We start from the raw sequence: 22449 nt of genomic DNA on the forward strand, positions 1-22449 counted from the left end.
CGTATGCCAGGAAAGCACTGGGCAGGCAGGCGGGAGCCAGAGAGCTCCCTCAGCCCCCGTTCTGCTCCAAGAAGGACCCAAAAGCACGTGGTTGAGGTGATGGGACAACAAGCACTGTGGGATGGAAGAAACTCAACCCACTGAGGAGACAAGCCCCAGGCACATCATTGAGAGCAGCAGGAAAAGGGTAGCTTGGGTGTGAACTTGGCCCTGAAGCCAGCATTGTTGCTTAGCAGAGCAAATTCTTGCCCAGCAGGATGGAGCAAAGGCCCTGCCATGGTAGAGTGCTCCCTGAACTGCTGTACCCTGCCCCAGAGAGTAGCAGAGTGAAAGCAGCTGCTGGAGCTGGCCCCATCTCCAGCCATGCCACCCATGGGGATCTGCACACGCACCTAGTCCAAACATGCCTAGGAAACACATGAAATGCCTTGGTTTTACCTTGTGTTCATAGCTGTGCTCAGCCTGAACAGCTGACTGCTGTCTGGGAGCCTGGGGACAGTGAAGGGGGTGCAGGATGGAGCGAGGGGAAAGGGGGATGCACTCTAGGTCACTCCTCCATGCAGGTTTGGCTATACCATTTTGTTCTCCAGCCGAAGCCTGACAGCCACGTCAATCCAAAGCTGTAAATCTTGCTTGGAAAATGTACTTTTCAGCAAAATGGTGATTTGCCAAAAACCTTCCAGCTCTACTCCCCCCATTCTTGGAGGCTGCTGGGTGCCAGCGAAGCCAGTGGGGATTGGGGAGGTGAGCAGCACAAACCTCAGCCAGGCTGGAGGATAGGAAGGCTGCCCGTGGGTGCCAGCAGGCACAGACGATGGCACACAGACACCAAGAAAGCAGCCCAGGCGCAAGGAACACCCCATACACCTGCTTTAATCCCAGCCCCAAGGTGGCTGGAGGCAGCTCAGAGCAGGGGAATGCGGGAGGGCTCCCAGAGGCGCCGGGCTAGGTCACAGGCCTGCTGGACCACAAGCTCAGAAGGGATGATGCCCAGGTGCACAGTCAGCAGCTCATAGCACTTCACCACCTCTGCCTGGTGGTTCTTGCTGTAGTAACGCAGCAGCTTTCTAGGAAGGAGAAGACAGGGGATTGGTAGGTACAGCACAGACTGGCACCCCTTAACCACCTTCCCCCTCAAAAGTCTCTGGCAAGGACACATCACCTGTCCACCAGCAGGACTATGGCACCAGGCTGGGAAGATGGGCTGGTGCAACCCCAGCAAGTGGCACCACCCTGGAGCGACATCCTGGCAAGGACTGCATCACTCATGTGGACTCCCATGCCAGCACAGTCCCAGGCCCCGCTGCCAAACCTGAAGGCTGGGGACTACTCACCTGTAGTAGTCTCCTGCCAGCATCCCAATGGGAGCAGAATCATCAGAGAGAACCGGCATCTCCATCACGTCCAGCTTGTAACCCTGGGGAGAGATGACAGCAGAGGGCAGGAGCAGGGAGGGGATCACCAAGGAGCAAGAGCTGGCTGTGCCTACATCCCTGCTCCCAGAAGGTGCAAAGGGAGAGGAGCTCAGCCCCTTCCCTCACTCCACATACCAGCTCGTTCTCAAACCAGAGGAAGTAAGAGCAGCAGTAATCGCCATCCTGCAGCATGAGTGTTGTATAGCCCTTCTGCAGGTATCGCCGAGCCAACGTGATCAGTGACCAGACCTGGGGAACAAGGGGAACCCGAAGCCTGAGCAGAACTCCCCAAACTGCCACCCCATCCTGTGTTCCCCATCCCATCTCTAGGCCCACAAGCAGTACCTTCCCCTTGATAAAGGTGGCCAGAGGGCCCTTGCCCAGCTCCGAGCTGGATTTGTCTGTCACGCTGAGTGATGGTGCCATCATCTGCCCGGCTGTGCGATCCACATAGATGAAGTGCACCAGGCCAGGAAAGTCCTCCAAGTATGTGGGGTGGGTTAAGGGTGTCCAACAATTTTGTTGCCCTTCCAGGACAGTCCCTGAGCCTTGAGGAAACCTCCTTTGCCCACCACACTTGTCCTCTTGAACCTGTTGTTGGAGGGGACAGGATCCTCCCCCTCCCACCTCTGCTGTCCCCCCAGGGACCTCTCCTTGCCATGCTGAGCTCCCAGTTGCAGGGATGGATATGACACCATGGTGATATTGCGCCTGCTCTTCACCAGCAGAAAGTCCCTCCAGTCCAGCAACTTCTCCCTGCCAAGAAGAGCCACAGTGAGAGGCCAGGATCCCCCAAGCCCCAGCACAGCTGGGTGTGGAGGAGCCCCCTGCAGATGTCAGCCACCTCCACGCACTCACCTCATCAGCTTCTGGGCACGGTCCCGCAGGCCCTGGGACAGGCTGTGGCCAGCAGAGGCCAGGAAGAGCTGGCGGTACATGGAGCAGAGCTGCCGTTTCACATTGGCCACTGCCTGCAGCAGCCTGAGCCGGAAGACACCAACCGCATGGAGTTTGGTCCCTTGGTCTCCAGTGCCACAGGGACATCTGTGCCACCCCCCAGGCTGGGAAAGGTCTCCACCTGTCCCAGAGACTTTCCCTGGCTACCCTATACTCACTCCAAGGAGCTAACAGGCTCACTCCGGGAAAATATCTTGTTCTTGAAGTCCATCCAGGCGTTCTGCAACTAGAGAGACAGGGCTCAACATCAAGCTGTGGTGACAACAGGACAGGGTCTTTGTGTCCCCACTCTCACCTGGATGTCCTGCCCACTCAGCTTCTTCACAAACTTGTCCATGCGCTGCCGCAGTTCGGCCAGGAATGGGTAGGAACGTGGGGCTCCAGCCTCTGGTCCCTCTTCCAGCTTCTTCTCCAGCACCAAGAAACCATCCAGCAGCTGGTACAAGGTGACAGCCACGTGGGTTGTGGGGCCCTGCCAGGGAGGGAAGAGATGGGTCAGCCAGAGCCCAGTCCACCACCACTTCCCTCACCTTAGAGGCAGCTCACCTTGGTCAGAAGGACAAGGGAGATGCCCGGCCAAAGCGGGAGGCAGTGCATGGTATGTGGCAGCAAGGGGCAGTAACCTTCCCGCAGGTTGGCATCCAGGAAGATCCTTCTGGGATTTGAAGCTTCAGGGACCAGAGGCCCCAAGGTCTGGAGCAAGTCTTCTGCCATCTGAGGAGGAAGGGGAGATGCTCAGTCCTCCACAGGGACAAGACAGCCTGCATTGACCCAGAACACTCTGGAAGGACACAGCAACACCTTGAAAGCTGCAACCAGGCACAACTGAAACAATGGAGTTGGACGAGCCATGTGGCAAAAGATCAGCAGCAAGGGAAGTGCCCAGGGACCCCAAAAGAGCAGCAGATAGAGCGGAAGCTGCTTGCAAAGACATAGGTTGCAAACACCTTGCACCAAGGCCAGCACTTGCTTGCAGAGAGTGTGTGAGGCTCTTCAGCATTTGGCAGCCCAGAAAGCCCAGAGGCAGCAGAGGGAGACATCAGACTGCTCTAAGGCAGCCCTGGACCCTCTGACAGCTCTGGACAGGGAAACTGTAGGCAGAGCCCTGGAGAGGGGGCCCAGAGCTACCACAGTTACGCACAGCATGGGGGACATAGGGCACACTCCCAGCTCCAGAGCCCAGGGCATCCATAGCTATAGCACAGCAAGGGACAAGTGATGGGGACCTGAGCCTGCAAAGAATACCAGAATAGGCTGAGGACATGCGGAGCCAGGAGGGATTACAGAACCCCTTGCTCACCTGGACATCTGCAGCATCTGCCTCCCCAGTGCCCAGCATCTCAGCGCCCTCCGACCAGCTCTCGCTGCCTGCAGGGAGCATGGCAGGTCGCCCTCCCCGCCAGGCCCTCAGGCAGCCCCAGAGCCTCTGTAGGGCTGGGGGGTGTGGGGCAAGGCTGCCGCCCGGCTGGGCACTCACCCGTGCTGTGTGTGCCCGGTGAGGGCTCGGGTGTGTAGTAGATCTCGGGCACGGAGAGATCATCTGTGTCCTGCTGGCAAGAATGGCTGGGTCAGCAATGGGAGTGGTGCGAACAGCCCAGTCAGCGTCCCATTCTGCAGTTCCTGACCCCAGGGACTCTCACCTGGTCATCCGAGTCCTTCTCTACAGTTCCATGGGAACTAGGGCTGCTCACGGGGATGCTCTCGCTTCTGTTGGGCCCCTGGGGAACTAAATTCCCTGCTGCGGGCTTCCAAAAAGAGAGAAAAAAAATTAAACTCTGGGTTCCAAGTCATCACCCTGTGGAGGAACCCTGATCCACTGCCACCCCACACCCTGCACTGGAGCACCTGGGTGCTGAGCTCCTCCTCGGCACTCTGGCTGGGGTACAGGTCCTCCACCAGGAGGATGAGGATGAGCAGGTCAGCAGGGCGGATAGAGCTGGTGTTGCGGCTGTGAGCCAGAGAGGGAAGCGTCAGCCAGGAAGGTGAGCAGCTGCCCCGGGGAGGGTGGTGGGGCCAGGCGCACCTGGAGTAGAAGGCCAGCAGCTTGGTGTGCACCAGGAGGAAGGCATGGCCCACCTCATCCCCACCGCGCTCAGGGCTGGCATTGATGTACTGTACCACCTGCCGCTCCAGGAACTCGATGCACTGCTCACACAGCTGAGGATGGATCAACCGCTCCACTGCCTGAGGGGCAGGATGGGGGAACGGCTGCTGAGTGCTCCCAGACCCAGCCGCACAGCCCTTGAGCTGCCCCACACCTCCAGGCACTGCTGCTCCAGGGAGCTGCCTCAAAGTTTCCACCACAGCACCCTTCCCCACATCCCAGGGCTCCATGCAGCCTCACACTCCTGGGATGCCCTGAAAGTGAAGGGCACCCCAGAGCAGAGTACCTCCACTGCAAAGCTCTGGTCCTCCTCCCGCAAGCGGCTGTAGGTCTCCAGCAGGCCACGCAGCAAGCTCCAGACGCGCTCCCGCTGCTCTGAATCAGCCGGCCGCAACCTGCAACAGCCACAGAGTGTGAGCAGAGAGCCAGCTGTCACCTCCCAGAGCAGAACAAGCACCCCAAACCCAGGTGCAGCCCAGAAGGCACGGGTCCCACTGCAAGTGGGGGGGAAGTTCCAGCTTGGAGAAACCCACGCCCACAGCCCAGGGTCTGCATCAAGGTGTCACCTGGCAGCTGCCCCAGCGCCCCTGCATGCTAGCCCATGGCAGCCAGCCGTGCCCGCTTACTCCTTGCGGATGAGGTGGGAGTCAAGTGTGACGAGGCCACAGTGAGCCTCCACCAAGCGCCGCAGCACAAACAGTGTCCGGCGCAGGTCGTCCTCACTCTCTGTCCCATCACCGTTCACCGCAATGTAGAGGCAGTCACCAAACTGTAACAGGCAGCAGGGTCAGGCGGGGGCCAGCCAGGGTGCCCCAGTGCCCGGTGCCCAGCCTACCATGTGCAGGACATGCAGGTGCTGTCCATGTTCGGTGGTGAAGCAGGTGTAGGTGTCGGCGAGCTTCTCCAGCAGTGCCGTGCAGGAGATGATGAGGGGGGCAAAGAGGGTGTTGAGGCTGTCCTCCAATGCTGGGCCCTGCGGTGCACATGCTCCAGGTCGGCACCCACGTGTGACCATAAACCTATATGACTGCACATTGTGCACCGTGCGCCGACGTGTGACCGCGTACCCATGTGTGATTGCACGTCATGTGTGACTGCACACCACTTGTGACCGTGTACCCATGCACGACTGTGCACCCGTGTGTGAGGTGCACCTCGCACCATGCACTTCGTGTGTCCAGGCATCGTGAGTGACCACGTGTAACCGCACAAACCACACCTGGTGTGACCACGCCCCACGCGTGACCGTGCACTGTGCGTGACCGTGCACCCACCCGTAACCGCGCACCGCGCGTGACCGTGCACCCACCCGTGACCGTGCACCCACGAGTGACCGTGCAATGCGCGTGACCGCGCACCCCGAACGCCGCACCCACGCGTGACCACATCGCCCCCGCGCCCCACCTGCCCGCCGTGGGGGAGTCGCAGCCGGCGGAGGAAGGCGGCATCGGCCCAGTAGAAGAGCAGCTCGGCCGCAGTGCTGGCGATCAGGACGCACCGCATGGCCCCGCCGCGCGCAACCCTCGGCGGCAGCGCCGGGCACCGGGACCGCGCGGCTCCGCCCGCCCCGCGCCGCTTCCTGCCCCACCGCGCGTGACCGTCGCGCCCGCAGCGCCCCCGGCGGCCCGGCGCGGTACTGCCCCGCCCGCCCGCTCCCGGGGCCGCTCCCCGTCCCGCTCCCGCTCCCGGGGCCGCTTCCACTCTGCGCACTCCGCTCCCGATCTCGCACCCAGTCGCGGTGATGCTCCCACCCTGCCCCCGCCCCGCTCCCGGTTCCACTCCCTCCCCGCTCCAGGTTCCACGCCCGCTCCCGGTGCCGGTGCCGCTTCCACCCTGCCCACTCCGTTCCCGATCTCGCTCCCAGTCCCGGTGCTGCTCCCACCCTGCCCACCCCGCTCCCAGTTCCACTTCTGCTCCCGTCCCGGTCCCGGTCCCGGTCCCACTCCTGGTTTAAACTCCCACCCTCCCCTCCCCGGTCCCGGTCCCGGTCCCGGTTTCACTCCCACCCTCCCCGCCCCGGCCCCGCAGCAGACGGCCCCGCCGGCCCGGTTGACAGCCCAGCTTTATTACAGCTCCGATGGCGCCGCTGCCGCCCCCCGGGCAGGACGCGCCCCCCGCCGCTCCGCTCCCGTCCGCGCCCCGCGATCGAATTACGCGCATTTGCAGCCCCCCGAGCCCCCGCCCCGCCCGCAGCATCCCCGCGCGGTCCCGGCGGCAGCAGAGGGAGCTGCTTCCATGCTCTTCCCGCACCGGCAGCGCCGCCCGGGACAGCGCCGGGGTCACCCCGGGGGGCAGGGGGACCGGGGGGTCCCTGCACCGCGGCTCGGCACCCAGCTCTCCCCCGCGGGCGGCGGGCACCGCACCCCGGGCGCTTATCGCAGCTCGTGGACCGCTCCGGTGGGACGGCGGCCGAGGCCAAGCGGAGCTCTGCGGTGGCAGGGCGGGAGAGCGAGCCGAGCCGGAGGAAATCCGGGGTGCGAGGACAAGGGCACGGCCCGGTGCCTGCCCGACACGGCCCTGCTGTGCTGGCTGCCAAGGAGGCAGCGTGTCCCGGGCAGGAGTGGGGCCGGTGGGTCCGTTCTGTGCCACGGGCTATCGGTACCGGCAGGCCAGCGCGTTCACGTTCTTCACCACGTAGAAGCTCATGGTCAGCGGGGGGATGACCAGGGTGCGGCCAGCCCGCAGCGGACGAGGCTTTAGCTCAGGGAGGGTCCCATCATCCACCATGGCCAGCGGCTGCCCGTTGAGTTGGACTGACCTGTGGGACCAGGAGAGGGTCAGGGTGGTGGCATCGAGGACAGGGTGGCAGCCCCAGCCACCAGCATCGCACTTACTTGGAGTGGAGCCCGTCTTTGCCGTAGGGCTGCAGCAGGTATTGGTGGACAATCTTATCCCGCAGTGTCCCTGCCAACTTGATTTTCTTCCGGGAGCGATGCAGGTTGATGATGTAAAGTGTGATGGACCCCCGGACATAGTTGTGGCTGCAAAGGAAGGAGGGGAGCTAAGGGGCGTGTTGGCATGTGCCCTGGGAGCCTCACCTCCATGAAAGGGCACAGGTGGTCTCAGCAAGAACTAGCCTCATGGAGCCATCTGGAGGGGACATCACTATCCCGACTGCCCCTCCACAGGAAGATGCCACCTCCCCATCACAAAGCCTGGCTCTGCAATGACACCTTCCCAATCTCCCCCCTCCTTTATTGGCCAGGGGTGGCATGGCTCGAGGGGGTTCTGTGCCACTGTCCAGAGCAGGGGTAGTTGTTCCAGGGCAGCCCCCAGGGCCTCACAAGGAGGCGTGTGAGAATTGAGAGGACCTCTGTGCATGAGTGGTGTCCATCCCCACCACCCTGGGCACCTAACTGACAGGCCCAGACACTGATCCTCTGTCCTTGCCTAATCAGGCAGCCCCAAACAAAGGCTATAAAGCACTTTGCACCTGTCAGTTACTGGACAAGGTTTCCTACCGAGCTGGAGGCATGTTGAAAGCATCTGGACTGTGTAAAGAAACAGCCTCTCCTCCTCCACAATAGGAACTTGTGTCTGCAGAGGAGGTGGCTGCCCCCCCCCCCACCCCCGGATTGCTGGGACGCTTTCAAAGACCTTATCAGAGAAACAATAACCAGGCCGGGCTCTCCGGCAGTGCAGCCCATCGGGTAACCCGACCAACCGGGGGCCCCTTGTGTGAAATCCACTCCCTTGATCTCTGCTGTTGGGGCTGCCCGCCGACCACCACACCAGCTCTGGCCGGCTCCGTTCCCAGGAATGGGCTTGCCATGACTTTCATCGGCGGCATCACCATTCCTGTGTGCTCCCTTCACCACCACAGCAACCAGAGCAGCACCCAAGCGTGCACCTGGGAAGCCAACCTGCCTTGCTAGAGTCAAATCCTAGGCTCCTGCCCCAGCATGTCCTTGGTGGTCTCCATCTCCTGGGGGTCCGCTTATCCCTCCCTTGCAGCCCCCAGCCTCCTTCACTCCACTTACTTGTGGTAACTTGTGCAGTGGGCGTAAATGCGGAGCTTGTCGCGAATGACTCTGCCGGGCCGGTGTTTCCTCTGGAGACCGGCCATGTGGATTGCCAGGACCTTGGGACCGATGAGGCGCTTGTAGAGCAGAGACAGCCAGTAGTCCTGAGGGGCAGAGGGGACAGTCAGCAGCACAACGGTCCCCCCAGCTCACAGCAGGAGCAGGCAGGAGAGGCTGGCTTTCCTGCAAACACCCTAGCAAAAGTTTGGCTGTTGGAGTGAAAATGTTCTGTGCCAGATTTCTCCCTTGGGGTGAACTTTGTGCAGTCCAAGCTGAAATGGCATAGCTGTTTCCAGGAAAGAGATGAAGGGAAGAATACATTGCTCTGCTCGCACTGAGAGACACCAGTACCCTCTAAAGGAGTTTAGCTTTTGGCTGGGGTGTGGAGCATGAGGAGCAGCATGAATGCCCTTGCATGTTCCCACAGACTTGCATGTAGCCACGCTGTGGACCTGTGCACCAGCTCCAACTGATGCACGTGGGATGATGATGTCTCTGGGGCAGGTAGGTCACCCTCCACCTCACTTTCTCCACCACTTTGGAGCACACCAAAGCTATCCTGGGCTCTCAAGCTCTGTTCATGGCTTTGGTGACTGAGAGATGCTCCACTTCCCAGAGGAAGTTTCTCCTGTTTTAAAGCCTCCTGTGGAGTTAAGCACCCATGAACATAGTGTGAGGAAGCTAAGCACTCAAGAAGTAGGAAATGTTCCGCCCCAGCACACATGCGTTAATGATGCAGCCTTTAATTACGTCACCACATACTACTTTTTCCCACAGGGCACGGCCTCGCTCGGCACACAGGATGGGCCCCAAGCCCTGGGGAGGCAGGCGAGGCTGTGTGGTGATGGAGGTCGCTGCCGGCAGGGACCCCCTCATCCGCTGCAGAAGCTGGGAGGTGTGCGGTAAATGAAGCAGGGTTATGGGAAGGGAAAGGGCAGGCTCAGGCACTCGTCTGCCGTTGATCAGGATGAAGGTCTGTCTCTGCCACTGCTCTGAGTACCCTGAGCGATGCTGGGAAGATAAGAGTCTTTCATGCTATTTCTCTGGGCGCTGCCTGTGGGTGCGTGGGGCACTGCCTGGGTGCTGAGGCACCTTCGCACACCCAAGCACTCCAGATACCCCCCCTCTGTGCAGACTGAACTGGCTGCCCTAGAGGGACTACATGCCCCAGGGCAGTTGAGATGACCCCCCAACCCACTGGCAATGTCCCAGCAGTGATGGTCATGTTGGCATCACGAACTGCTCCGCCTGGCAGCATCTGATACACACAGTGAGTAATATCTGCTGCTGATGTGTAAAGGAGCATGGATCAAACATCTCGTGACTCTGCATACTGCCTGGGGAGGAAAGCCTTGCATGGTCACGATAGTGCCAGGAAGCTATCTGCCACCCCAGAGTAGCCTGGGAGGGTCTCCAGGACCCGGGCTACAGGACAGGATGGGCCGGTGGAAGCACAGATCTTTCACATGGGTACAGGTATCCATCCTGTTGTTGGGAAGCCCTCACACAGCCCCCAGTTAACATACATTTTGGATGAAGAAGGCAGCAGATGAAACACAGCAGTGCTGCAGCAGTGACCAACATGAGGTAAATACCCACCAGCCAGCCCACACTGCCAGCCCCATCCTCTCTCCAGCCCAGCTCAGCAGAAGCCAACCAATTCCAGCGGCACTGGGCTGGACTAGCAAAGAGAGGCCCAAACCCACTTCCCACTTTCTGTGTAAGCTTTCGCCACAGTGCTGGAGGAAAAGCTGCCTCCTACCCTTCTTTCACTGCTCCCAGCCAAAACCACGGGGCTTTGTGCCACACCAGCCTGGTACATGCTTCCCCTGCAAACCCTGGTCCCCAGCATAGACGTGAGGGTGAAGGGAGACACTTGTGCACCCCAAGCAGGCTCAGCCCACAGGACCAAAGCTTCCAGGGAGGATGAGCTGTAGTTGACACTGCAGATGTGTGCTGTCCCTATAGTGCATGCCCCCATTTCCACCCTTGCTGGCTGGCAGTGCTGCCCCACATGCCGGGGACATCCTGCTGGCGCTGTGCTGCAGGGGCTGTGCCAGCTTTCCCCCACTGCGGGAAGCTGAGCCAGCCCACCCTGCTTGGGCTCAGGGCAGGTGGGGAAACAGTGCCCAGCACACTGCCAGCTCCCTTGTGAGCCACGCTAATTAGCAAGTGTCATTAGAAGAGTAATTACTTAAGTTTACAGTGAGGCCAAACGTAAGTACAGATTGCAGTGCGTGAAAACCAAATGAGTTCAGTGCCCCAAGCTACCTGTCAGCTCAGGCTCTTAGGTCTTTCTACCTCTCGGGGTTCCTAGTCTCCTCTCTGTATTTCCACTTACAAGATGTTGCTTTTGCCCAAAAGTAAGGGGTGGGATAGAGGACAGAGATTTGGTCGCCACCCTTGAAATTGTCAGGAGCTGTTTTGCAGGGGACTTGCAATGGCTTTGTTGTGATGGGGAGCTGGCACCAGCAGCTCCAGCCTCTGGCTGAGCACCCACCTCTCCAGGCATCACGGTCCTGGCGGGTTTGCTGCTTCGATGTTGATGTCCCTCTGCTCTCATGGCTCAGCAGCAGCAAGGTGTGGGGGTGCTGGGAGCTGCTCAGCTCTGCAACCTGTCCCAGCTGCTGCCAAATCTCAAGTCTTGACATACATTCTTTCATGGGTGCTCTGACAAACCCTGCTCCTCTGCCTGGTCTCTAGCCATGGTGGGTGATAGGCAGAGCTGTGCCATTCAGCATCGCCTGGGCTCAACGCAAGGAGAGATGCTTGTCTCTCTGGGAAGCACTGGCCATGTTTTGTGAGCTTCTGATCCAGCTAAAAGAGTCCACGGCTTTTCTTGAGAAAAACTGTGGAGATGCTAACAAGACAGGTAAGGCAGTCAGCAGTGATGCAGGGTGAGCTGTTTTGCAAAGCATGAGATGACCACAGCTGAGCATAAAGTGTTTTGGTGCAGACAGTTTCCCCCAGGGCACCACAGGGACTGAGCTGTCCCTCTAGCATCTGCAGGAAGTGAGGGGAGAGCAGTGATTTTACCTTGCCTTTGCTGGCAAGGCTAGCTCCAAAGTCTCTTTCAAGAAGAATGTAGAAATACCAGAGAGAGTTCAAAGGAGGGCCAGGAAAATTACCTGCGGCTGCAAAAGGAACCATTCAGCACTGTCCTCGAAGCACTCAAGTTCTTGGGCTTACTGCAGGGAAGCACTGAAGACAGCTGCAGCTTTTTGTATCATCGCAAGCCCACTTGCGGCAGGGGTAATATAGCACCAGGAGCTGGTGACACCAAACATCTGGATGATGAATTTACACACCTAGCATGATGGAAACAAACCTTCCCCTAGCTGGGTTAGTGCTCTAGGGCTGCTTCCACCACTGGCAAGAGTGAACCACAGTTAAAATCACACTGGGGCTCCTGGGCACCTGGAGCTACTGGCTTCTGTTCAAATGGTGACCGGCTTGGGAAGCAGTTGCTCTTGAAACCCAGCTTGACTGCAACTAGGGCAGCTTTTCCAACTATCAGTGACCTCTCTCCAGACCCCTGGCTGCATATGGCACACCTCCCCCCCCCCCCCCCCAATGCCAAACACTGTGCAAGTATGGCCCCAGGCTGGTAGTGCTCACATTTCCCTTGCAAAGACTAACGTCTGCTTTGCAGCATGGCGCCAGGCATTCCAGCGGAGGGAGATGCACAGCTCCCACCAGCGCAACCTCAGAAAGGATTTTGCTTTTGGAGTCATGGAGGGCTCCTGTTGCGAGGGCTGAGCCAGCAATACAGCTGTAGTGGTAGAGGAGAAATAACAGACAGGAATCTGGTCTGCTATTAGTCCCCTGGGAATCAAGGGAGCTTTCTTGCTTTAATTGCTTTGCAAATCCATTAAGCAGTGCTGCCACTGCAGCCCTCAGAGCTGTAGGCAAGGAGCACCTGAAGGCAGAGCCGTCCTGCACCTCAGGAGGTCTCCTGGTCAGGACCCTTGATTTATGGGCAGGAAGGATGTTTGTCTCAAGCGAGCTGATGTACAGAGCTCAGGCCAGCCACATCTTCTGAGCACCAAGGGGCTAGTGAAGACTCATGAACTTTCCACTAGGCAGGGGAAGCCCAGAGGGTCCCACTTGACCTCTTCACACATTTTAATTCATTGCAGAAGCTTTTAGAGACTTCAGCTTTTGGAAACAAGGCTGATTAGGCAGACCTTCAGACAGACCTATTAACCAGACCCTCTCTCTCCAGAGCCATTAGGAAAATTACAGGAACATACCCCCATGCTCTTTTCTGGAGGTAGCAAAGCAGCTTTACAGCCTCCCTGAGTTTGTTCAAGTCAACGTTCACTGTGTGTGAGAAGACGTTGCCATAACCAGAAAACCAGAGTAACAAAGCTGTGGCCCTTCACTCTCCTGGGGGCTGTAACCAGCAAAGGCAGTCAGACTTCGAAGGAGCAGTCTGCCAGCCCTGTGGTGCACAGCCTTCTCCAGCTGGGGCTGCTGGGGTCTGGCCCTGTGTCACTGGCACCATGAGCTGGCTGCTGCCCACCTTCCTCCTTCCTCCTCTTGCTTCTTCCCTCTTCTGAAGCTCCCCAAGCTCTTCCTCCATCACTCAGGCACACCTGAGTTTCAACAACCTGTTATTGATTGCTCTGTTCCTGCACCTTCATCTGCATTTTTCCATAGCCCAAGCAACCTGTACGGATGTAAGGGCTGGCTGGTCTGCCTTCCCATACTCCATGGGACAGAGAGCTTCACTCTTTTATCCCTCTGTTGTGCCTGATGGCTCATTTTTGGCAAAAACATTTTCCAAAAAAGTAGTGATTTTGGTTGTGATGGCTTGGAGGGTTGGAGAAGCCGCCACTTCCCAGGGAGTCTGTTCCGGCAGTTAAACATCCACACTCTTAACAATTTCACTTCTTCTTTTCAGCTTGAATTTGTCTGGCTCCAGATTCCAACCAGTGGTTCTTCTTTCTTTTTCCACTAGATTAAAGATCCTCAGTATCCAAGGCTTTCTCTCTGTGGAGGTCCTTACCCTGTTCAAGCCATGGCTGGTCGTTCCTCCAGCAAGGCTGGACTGATGCCGCTTTTAACATTATCCCTGAGTTTTATGTTCTTCTCGGACTGTGAGAGTTCAACGCTTTCTCACCCAAATCCTGTGCAAGGTCCTGCAACAAGCAGAGCGGGGCAGAGCCTCTCCCAAAACAGGACATTTACTAATGTCAAAATGATCAACTCTGGGAGTGGGCTGTGATGCTGTCCTCATGAGCTCCATGTGCCCATCCTCGGGGTTGTGAGCTGTTTGCTATTTTACATGTGCAACCTCCCTGCCTGCAGGTCCTGAGGAGCTGAGGACTTGGGTGAGCGCTCTGCTGCAGTGTTTGCTGTCTTTCTGCTGTACTGGGTACAAGGGTGTGCCTTGAGCACCACAGATGGACACTGCAGAGAGGGTCTACGAACACACAAAGGGCCTGGGAGAAGCATGAAGGGAACAAAGCTCCTCTGAGTCCCAAACGGGGGGGCTTCGGGTGATCCAGGTTATCAGGAACCAGTGCCATCAGCAGGGGAGGATGGATCCTTGCTCTGATCCAGGCAGCTGCACCTATCGAAGAACTGGCGCACACTGCCCAATTCTTTTCTTGCTTGGTCTCGGTCTTTGCAGTTGCCCACCACCGGTCCCCTGAAGATGCTTATATCTCTGCTAGGGCATCCATTGCTTTCATCCTACTGGTCCTCTTCCTTCCTGCTCTAACAGCTGCAAATGCCTCATCTCACATCACTCTTTCCTGCATTGCCTTCTGCCTTTGTATCTCCCCAGCAGATTTCTCTGCCAGCAAGTGGTTTACACAATATGACAGACTTGCAGCCCTGCACCTCAGTGTTTTTTGCCTAAGGAGGGAGAGGACACAGGCATGGTGAGGGAAGGCAATGAGATCTTAGCCAGCGCAGGAGCAACTCAGTAGAGGAGACCAGTTGCTGCTGTGGCCGCATTGTGCACTCTGTGCACTTACAGGGGCTTATGGCAGGCTGGACCTTGTCTGGCCCTGTGTACTGAATATCTACTCATGGTTGAGAAAAGGAAACTAGATCACATCTTGCAACAGCTCTGCAATAAGTTCCAAAGTGCAGCACGTGGGGACAGCCAGGGGAGTCGCTCTCATCCCAAATAACCTATTAATGTGTGTGCACCAGAAGTTTGGAGAGCAGCATCCTCATCCACCAGTGCCAGCAGCACTGCATTTGGACTCAGCATCAGCCATTTGCCCTGCAGCCCAGGGTCTCCCCAGCTGTACCAGCTGCACAACCCCTCAAGCTTCAACCGAGTATCACATCCCCCAGCCTTTGAGCTGCTGCACCCTTTGCTCAACCCCTCTCCCTTGTCTCTGTCTCTTCTGCTCTTTTTCTCCATGCTGGAGAAAGGCCAAAACCTGACATTAAGGCAAGATTCTTGCTGTGGGAGCAGCAGCCACAGGAATCACTGCCAGACACTGGTGGCAAAAGGGGACAGCCTGCCTGGGCACCAGGAAAGTGGCATGTGGGAGGTGGCTCCTGCCTACTGCTGCCCTTTGCAAACTGGTCCCCAGCCAGCAGCCTCCACCTTCCCGCGAAGCTGAGCAGATGGAGGAAGAGCCAAACCTCTCTTTTGTCATCACCTCTCCCTAACAGGGTCCAGGCGATGGAGGCCACAGGAAGGGAGCAGAGCTGCTGGATCAGAGGGCTTGGAAACCAAATACAATTTCTTTGCTGTTTTCCATTTTTCTGCTGCTTTTCACCATGATGCTACTTCCCTCTGCTCCCCTGGCAAGCACCATCCCACCCTGGGAAGGATATTGCTGTCCCACCTCCTCCACAGCCCCAGCATGGCTCTGTCACCAAGGTGAGCAGGTCTCTCACTAGCACAGAGCCTCTGGGAGATGTGGGCAGTAGCTGTATTCATCCTTCCAAGTACCAACAGCTGCCAGTCCCAGTCAGTGCATGTCTATGCCTCAGTCTCTGGTGCAGGAGGAGCAGCCTGGCTGCAGATCTGTATATGTCCTGCAGCTCCAACAGGTGGGTGCCAGAGCTGCTAGCTGCAGCACAGCTTTGATGTGTTTGAGAGTCCAAGCACACACACTTCGGAGATGTTTTTTTATGGTGCAGCAAGAGAGAAAGGCCCCTTAACCTGTTGTGACAGCAAGCAGAGTTTAGGTGCTTTAAATCTAGCTCCTTGTTCACAAATAAGCTTCAGAGTAGACTTACAGCTCCTGCAAGGCTGAACTCAGTGAGAGTGCAGAGAGTGGAGTATGCCACTGTTCTCAGAACATGGTATGACCATGGTTGAAAGGACAAGGTAGCGGAGGGGATGCCCCGCTTAGACCTGCTTCAGCTGGTCATTTTGAGGCTGGCTGGGAGAATATCTGCAGGGTGACATTTCCACTCCACTCTTCAGTGGACCATGCTCCTGACATCTCCTAGGAGAGCCTTTCCCTTTCACACACCTGAACTGCCTTGGATTTCATCCCTCCCTTCCATGGCCAGAGCAAACATCCAGTACAGACAGCTCCTGCCCGTCCTGGCCTCTCCTGCCCCTTCTCTGTCTGCAGGCGTCGCTCCCAACAGAGCCAGTGCTCCAGTGTGCAGGGCAGATGGAGGTGCCAGAAGCCTGCGTGGCAGATTTATGGTCATCAGGAACAGTTTCCATGTGTGTGCAAACTCCACTGGACCTGCTCCCTCTCCCCACCCTTTGTTGCTCCCGGGCTTGGGATTGTGCCTTTGCCTGCCGCAGTGCATGGCATGCTGCAGCCCGATCCAGCCGCCCTCGCCCTGACAGTGATCCTAAAGCTGAGGGTCCCCACTGAGGGGAAGAGCAGCCTCAGTCCTACCCCTGGCAGCTTGGCCAGCTGCGTGTGTGCGGCGCGGTGACTCAGTACTGGGCGTGCAGATGGGCCGGCGCAGCAGTGGGCTGAATTCCCCTGGCCCCACCACAGCCAGCTGGCCGGGCTCCGCAGTGGGAGCGCGAGTGCTTGTGGGAAAGGCCTCTCTGTATACTTCCACCTATGGATCCCAGGTCTGATCTTCAACTCTGGACAGCAGCTGGACAACCAATAGGTGAGTGGACAGCAGGGTGAGGATGGATGCAGGTGGGCAAGGACCCAGCCCACGCAGCCTTGGCTTGCGGAAAGTCTCCTCCTGCCCAGTGCAGGGGTGGGAGAAACACCGTCCGTGGAGACGGCTGGGACCTCCAGCTGTGATTAGCAGTGCATCTGACCAAGCCAGCTCAGCTGACGAGTGCACTGGGGAGTGCATACGTGCATAAGTGAGAGCATGGCTGGGGGACCTGCTACTGGCCCTGGCACCCAGTGTGGTACCTTGCCAGTGGGCCTCTTGCCTCTCTGCACCTGGAGAGCAGGGACCTAGCCAGTGCCCCACTGGGGCAGGCGCCAAATCACCAGGTGCAGCCCAAGGGCACAGCTCACACCACAGCTCTGCCCAACTTGTTCACAACAAGGCTTTTATGAAAACCCACGTAGGAAAGGGACAGATCACTAAGAGCAGACCTGAAATGAGCCTAGGCTCCTCTGTCCTCCAGGGCAGACAGTAACTTTCCCTTCGAGTTCCTCAGTGTCTTTGGGCTAAGTAAAAGAGGTGAAAAATCACTTGCAGCATCCAAGCATCCAACCACGACACCGTCAGGCAAAGACCTCCGCGCTGCTGTGATGCTTTCTCAAGGACGCCATCAATTCACAGACAATATCATACTGTCTTCTACTACCACAGCTGAGCAGGCAGACCCTGCCGTTGTTTCGCCCTGTGATCTCCTGGGGTCCTTCTCACGCTGCCTATGAAGGGGATTTTTACAGTAGCATCTACCTAACCCAGGAGAACCAAGTATCTCACCACCTACAGTCTTTAGGAGAAGGTTCAAGAGGAGCTAGGGTAGTCAGGAGATGGAAGTGTGGATTTTACCTCTGTTTTTTCCATGGGGTTTGCATTGCTCTGGCCCTGCCTATGAACATGCTAAGTTTTTCCATGCATAGGCATAACCTTACAGCACCGTGCATTAAGAGAGCAGAAATCACTACAAAAAGATAAAAAAAGAGGTGAATGCCATGTGTAAGAGCGTGCAGAAAGGTCTTTAACGTACTCTAACAATCTGAAGAGAAAGCTCACTTCTACCTGGGGGGCTCTCCGATGAAATAAATGTATTGCATCCCTCTAGACTGTTTCAGAGCGATATTAAGGAAAGAGAGATGGAGTGTGCACCTGCATGCCCGAAATGAGCCTAGAACTACTAAATGCCAGAGCGGCACTTCAAAGGCACTGCCCGTGAAGGATGACTATCAGTGCTGCTCCTGCCCTCCTTTCCTCTTCTCCTCACAAATGTACAGAGGAGTTGAGATGCAGGCAGGTAGACTGGCGTACTGTGGGGGTACCTTCGAGAGACTGTTTGAAGTCTTCTCAAGCACTAGCCATGCAGCTGGGTGCAGGAAGCCCAGGAGAGACACAAGCATCTCCCTAATTTCTGCATGGAGCTGCAGTGCCCCTCAGCTGTGCAGCTGCCACCTGAGACCATTTCTGGGGAACCATCCTGTGCACACCACAGCACAAAGCTGGGGATAGACCAGCTTAAATCCCAACTTTCAAGGTTTCATTGCATCCCTCCTGCAAGCATTACAAACCACTTGGGTTTATATGGGAAGCTCTTCAGCACAAGGATGGAGGGCTGTATTTGCATTGCTGCACCATCCTAGAACCACGCAGGAAACTCTCCCTGGATTGTGGACCTGAGGACACTGTTGGAAAAAGCTCAGCTTCAGCTCAGCATCCCCAAACATGCTGTCCTCTTATCTGATAAGCAAGAAATAGTAGTGGCAGAGGAGGAGGAGGTGCAAAGGCTGCTCTGGGGAGCCCACCCCTGGCTCTCAGCTCCCCAAGAAGCTGCCAGCTGGAGCTGCGATTGATTCAGCAAGCAGCTGCCTCACACCCCGCCCGTGTGCAGAAACCTCTTTGTCATGGCAGCTAATGAGCAGATTGTATTTCACAGCGCCGCAGCCCCGCGCAGGTACAGCCAGCGGCTTTCATCTCCCTGATAGCTCCCACGGGAAAAGAGCAGCCGCTGCCCCACCGAGCAGGTCATGATCTGGTCTCACTGGACTTTTTGGTGTTTTCAGTTTTTAACCCCTCTATTGGTTTGCACCTGCCCATGGCTCTTTTACAGCATGGTTACGAGGGAAAGCAGTTGGGGAAGCACCCACTGATTTCTGCAGGAACACGGCAGTGGGAAACAAATCAGCTCTGAAGCATGTGGGAGAACAAAGAAACAGCCATGGGGTGGGCATCTAACTTATAGGGAGAGTTATCTTTGAAACACCAGCAAAATCTATTTTTAAAGATTTCCATTGTTTTTAACAGTCCAGGGTTTATTCCTCAAACTCCTCCCCTGGCTTTAATCCTGCTCCTAACAATATGCCTGCTCCAGCTGCTCCTGGGCTACTGCCCTTGCTGTTCTGGGAGAGCTGGCTGCGGGCCACCCGCTGCCCCTGCGTGCCCGGTGGGCAGGAGCTGGCCAGTCCCCATCCAGCCAGCAGCAATCCCGGGGGCTCCCCTGAGGCCCTGGGGTGGGAGGGGATGTGGCTTGGCCAGGGGAACTGGCTCTTCAGAAGAAATCCATCAAGTGCTTGCTGCAGGCTCAGATTTATCTCAGACAAAGTTCAAAGCCCCCCCAGCTCCCCCCAGCCTGGGCCCCTGGAGCTGGCAGGTACACTTGCAGGAGGGGTGCGTTTTGAGGCAGCCTGGGGTGCTCTGTGAGACACCTGGAACAGCACAGGCAGGGAACTAAGCTCTCCTACTCATTGCTTTGCTCTCTGGAGCCACTCACCAGGCCACGCTGCGGGGAACAGCACTGTCCTTGTGTGACCAGCAACTCCTGTGTCCTTCCTCGATGCTCAGGGATGCTGTTTTCACTGGATGAGTAGGTATCGCTGACTGAGATGCAGCTCCCTCAGCCTCTGCCCCACTGCAGCTGCTCCCCGAGATCCCAGCACAGCATCAAAGGCAGGTTTGCAGCAGCAGGGTTGTGCATCTCTCTGAGGCAGAACCCCGGCCTGCCAGCAGTGTCTGCTGGGTCACAGCCCTGTAAATCCCTTCCAGGGGTGATGCAGAGCATCCAGCTGCTCTGCCGGGCTCTCCACTTACAAGGTAGGGTAGTTAGTCCCCTCCAAAAAAGATGAAAAGGAAACCTGCTACTTTTAACAGGGTTTTTCATACGGTTTCTTTATCAGCACCATGTGTGTTGGGAGTCTGTCCAGGCATTTTGAAGAGCAGGGGACAATGTGAGGCACCAGTGAGGACCGCTGCTCCCTGTGAAGCTGGGAATGCCTTTCAAATGTCCTTCAACTCAGTTTCTAGCATCTGAAGTCTGGTGCTGAGGCACTAACCTGGCTTCCTCTGTGCCAGCTCACCACTAGCGATCCAGCTGCCTGCTCCATGCTGTGCCATGTACCTGCCTCCCTCCACCTCTGCAGTCTATGCTGGCCCCCCTTGGTGGCACCAACCTCCCCTCTGTACTACTGACCCTGGGCACTAGACGAAGTCTCAGCTACAGTGGTATTGCTCTCCCATCTGCCTCTAATATGTTGTGTTTGACATGAACTAACGAATCCTATTAACACTACCAGAAACAGATCTGGAAAAATTCATTTTTAAGTAGAGTTGGGACAGGCCACAAAGAGACAAACCACCCCCCAAATAAGCAGGGAGAAGTCCTACCGGCAAGGGATTGAAGTTCTGGTCCACCAGGTGGTTGTGGCCATGGTCAAGGAAGGAATGTCGCACCACCACATCAATGCCCTGGCTGGCCAGCAAGCCCAGGGTGTTCAGCCACCTGATGATGGAGGGAGCAGAGTCAGGCTGTTGCATGGGGACCACCCAGTCCCAGTGACATAGCTGTACTCTGACACACAGCATCACTCTTGTGCACCTAATCTGGAGCCTGTTCCCAGCACCTGAGCTGAAGCCTTCAGATTGTTTCACATCGTGGGTGTTAACCAGCTCACACCATCCCTGCCCTGGCAAACTTGCATGCCTCTCTCCCCACCCTTGCAGCCAGCTCTGCCCCAGCTGTGCCCACCTTGCATGTCCCTACACCATGCCTGAGCTGCTGCATGCACCCCAGCGTCGCAGCTCTGCACCCAGAGCCTAGGGTGCCCCCATCCTGCCAGCACCCTCAGCAGTGGGGACCAGAGCATTGCAGCAGCCTGTCTCCTCATACTCCACCAGGAAAAATCTTCAACTCTGCCTGCCACAACCCAGGTATCCCAGGAATGTCCCCATGCCTCTCAACAAAGCCCAGATAAATTTTCTCCATCTATCACGATCACAGCCAGCTCTGAAGAAGTGAACTGGGGCTTTTTGTGAACTGTAAGCTCATTTCACTGGGCTGTGACAGTAATCGAGCCCTGGAAGCCAGGAATGGTTGTGATTTTGAAGGAGAGAAAATGTTTTCCAGAACAGAGTCCTACTGAGCATTTCCCTGGGCAGGTGTCCCTGGAGTGAATGCATGCAAGGATGCATGACTGCAGCCTGAAGCAAAAACACAGAGCAAGACGAGAGCCAGGTGATCCCAAGCTGCGGAGTGAGGCAAGCCTGTTGGGATGCCAGACTGGGATCCCAGAGGTGGTGTGATTGGGTCACACCTCCCCTTCCATGCCCATGTCCTGTGGACACACCATGGGTACTTGTGTGGGACGCCGAGTGGTCCCTTCCTTGCTCTGCTTCTCTGAGTATGCCAGAGACTGGGTGACCTATGGGAAAGCACAGCTGAGGAGGGGTAACGGGGATGCTATGGGGAAAATAACATTGCCTAGACTGCCAAGGAGTACTGAGGAGGTGCAGGTAGGGCCACTGGGCACAGAGCTGGCTTTACAGCACCCAACCCCACAGATCCCATGGGGATGGCAGTGCCTTGGCACCAGGGAGCTGGGGTAACTCACAGGAAGCCAGCTGCATAGGAATCGGAGAGGTTGTTCATGCCTCCAGATGAGGTTGCACCAATGCCTTCTAGCCAGATCTTCTTCCCTGGTGTGTAGGTGTTGACTACCTTCATAGGAGACAAAAAGCAACCCAAATGACTCTTGTGAACCTATGATTTAAAGCCAAGGCAGGCAAGTCCTGTGCTACGCCCTGGAAATGCTTATGGAGACCTTTGGTAAATGGTGCTGCTGGGCAGTCATTGCCTGCCTCGCCCTGTCATGGTCACTAGGTATCTTCGCCGTGACCAGGTGTTGGGAGACAATTTCTTGACCTCTCCCAGCACTGCTACATGTCCACTACCCATCTTCTGGAGCCACTTCAAACACATCCTTCCACATGTGCTCATATGTTCCCAAACCCAGACCCTGCTCTTTCCCTGTGGTGTCCCCACCTGCAGGCTGCCCTGCCACATCCCTTCAGCTCTCCACGTTCCCATGCAAGGTTCCTGCCAGCCATGGGGATTACCTGAGCCCTGATGGCTCTGCAGTGTGGGAGCCCTGGGACGTGTGCTGGAGCCACATGGAGGAACAGGGAGCACCTGAGAAGAAAGCAGTGGCTGTCCCGGCCTTGGGCAGAGCCAACCCCATGGCAGAGCAGGGGGTTCAATATCTCCATGCCCAAGGGGTCCCCAGCACAGGCAGGATCTGCAGGTCTGAACACGCAGGACCACCCCTTAAAAGGCTCCAGCTGGCACTACAGACACCTGTGAGTTGCCAGGTGGGATGGAGGGCTCGGATGGCCAGAGCAGCAATTTCCCAGCACGAGTGACCTCTAGGACTGTGCAACGCCCTATCCGCTCTTCTGCAATCCCACTTCTCCAGGCTGGGTGATGAGCTCCTGTGACCAGATGTCTGCAAACCCAGAAGTCCGAGGAGTGCTCTGTGCAGCCTGATGAATCCTGCCCCATTAGTGAGGAGCACTGGAATGTGCTGGATGGACTGGGATCCCTCAAAGATGTTAAATA

The 22449-nt window shown here is 57.1% G+C and overlaps 2 protein-coding genes across 12 annotated transcripts in view; both read right to left on the bottom strand.

The window, feature by feature from the left end:
* Positions 1–165: 165 nt before the first annotated feature.
* On the bottom strand, positions 166–6052 carry HPS1 (HPS1 biogenesis of lysosomal organelles complex 3 subunit 1). Of its 10 annotated transcripts, none has more exons than XM_054072110.1 (18): positions 5881–6052; positions 5312–5449; positions 5103–5245; positions 4763–4871; positions 4396–4556; positions 4218–4320; positions 4013–4117; positions 3850–3919; positions 3673–3740; positions 2919–3086; positions 2668–2844; positions 2531–2598; positions 2274–2396; positions 2103–2171; positions 1761–1902; positions 1551–1664; positions 1335–1417; positions 166–1067 (listed from the first exon to the last, which is right to left on the bottom strand). In XM_054072110.1, the coding sequence occupies exons 1-18, from the start codon at positions 5977–5979 to the stop codon at positions 905–907; spliced, it is 2103 nt and encodes a 700-aa protein (XP_053928085.1). In that variant the 5' UTR covers positions 5980–6052; the 3' UTR covers positions 166–904. The 10 variants fall into 10 exon arrangements, 7 of the variants coding, with proteins under 7 accessions (XP_053928085.1, XP_053928084.1, XP_053928086.1 ...); XM_054072109.1 differs by having other exon boundaries at positions 3850–3922; XM_054072111.1 differs by lacking the exon at positions 5312–5449 and having other exon boundaries at positions 3850–3922.
* Positions 6053–6600: 548 nt separating this feature from the next.
* HPSE2 (heparanase 2 (inactive)) overlaps positions 6601–22449 on the bottom strand; it is a 111619-nt gene continuing 95770 nt past the window's right edge. Inside the window, exons 8-12 of one of the 2 annotated variants that reach the window (XM_054072038.1) lie at positions 21446–21552; positions 20223–20337; positions 8457–8602; positions 7311–7457; positions 6601–7234 (exon numbers count right to left, since the gene is read on the bottom strand). In XM_054072038.1, coding sequence (XP_053928013.1) covers positions 7069–7234; positions 7311–7457; positions 8457–8602; positions 20223–20337; positions 21446–21552 — 681 coding nt within the window. In that variant the 3' untranslated portion in view covers positions 6601–7068. The remainder of the gene's footprint in view (positions 7235–7310; positions 7458–8456; positions 8603–20222; positions 20338–21445; positions 21553–22449) is intronic. The other variant, XM_054072039.1, reaches the window with a different exon arrangement.

Source organism: Cuculus canorus, chromosome 7 (assembly GCF_017976375.1).
Source record: "Cuculus canorus isolate bCucCan1 chromosome 7, bCucCan1.pri, whole genome shotgun sequence".
NCBI lineage: Eukaryota > Metazoa > Chordata > Aves > Cuculiformes > Cuculidae > Cuculus > Cuculus canorus.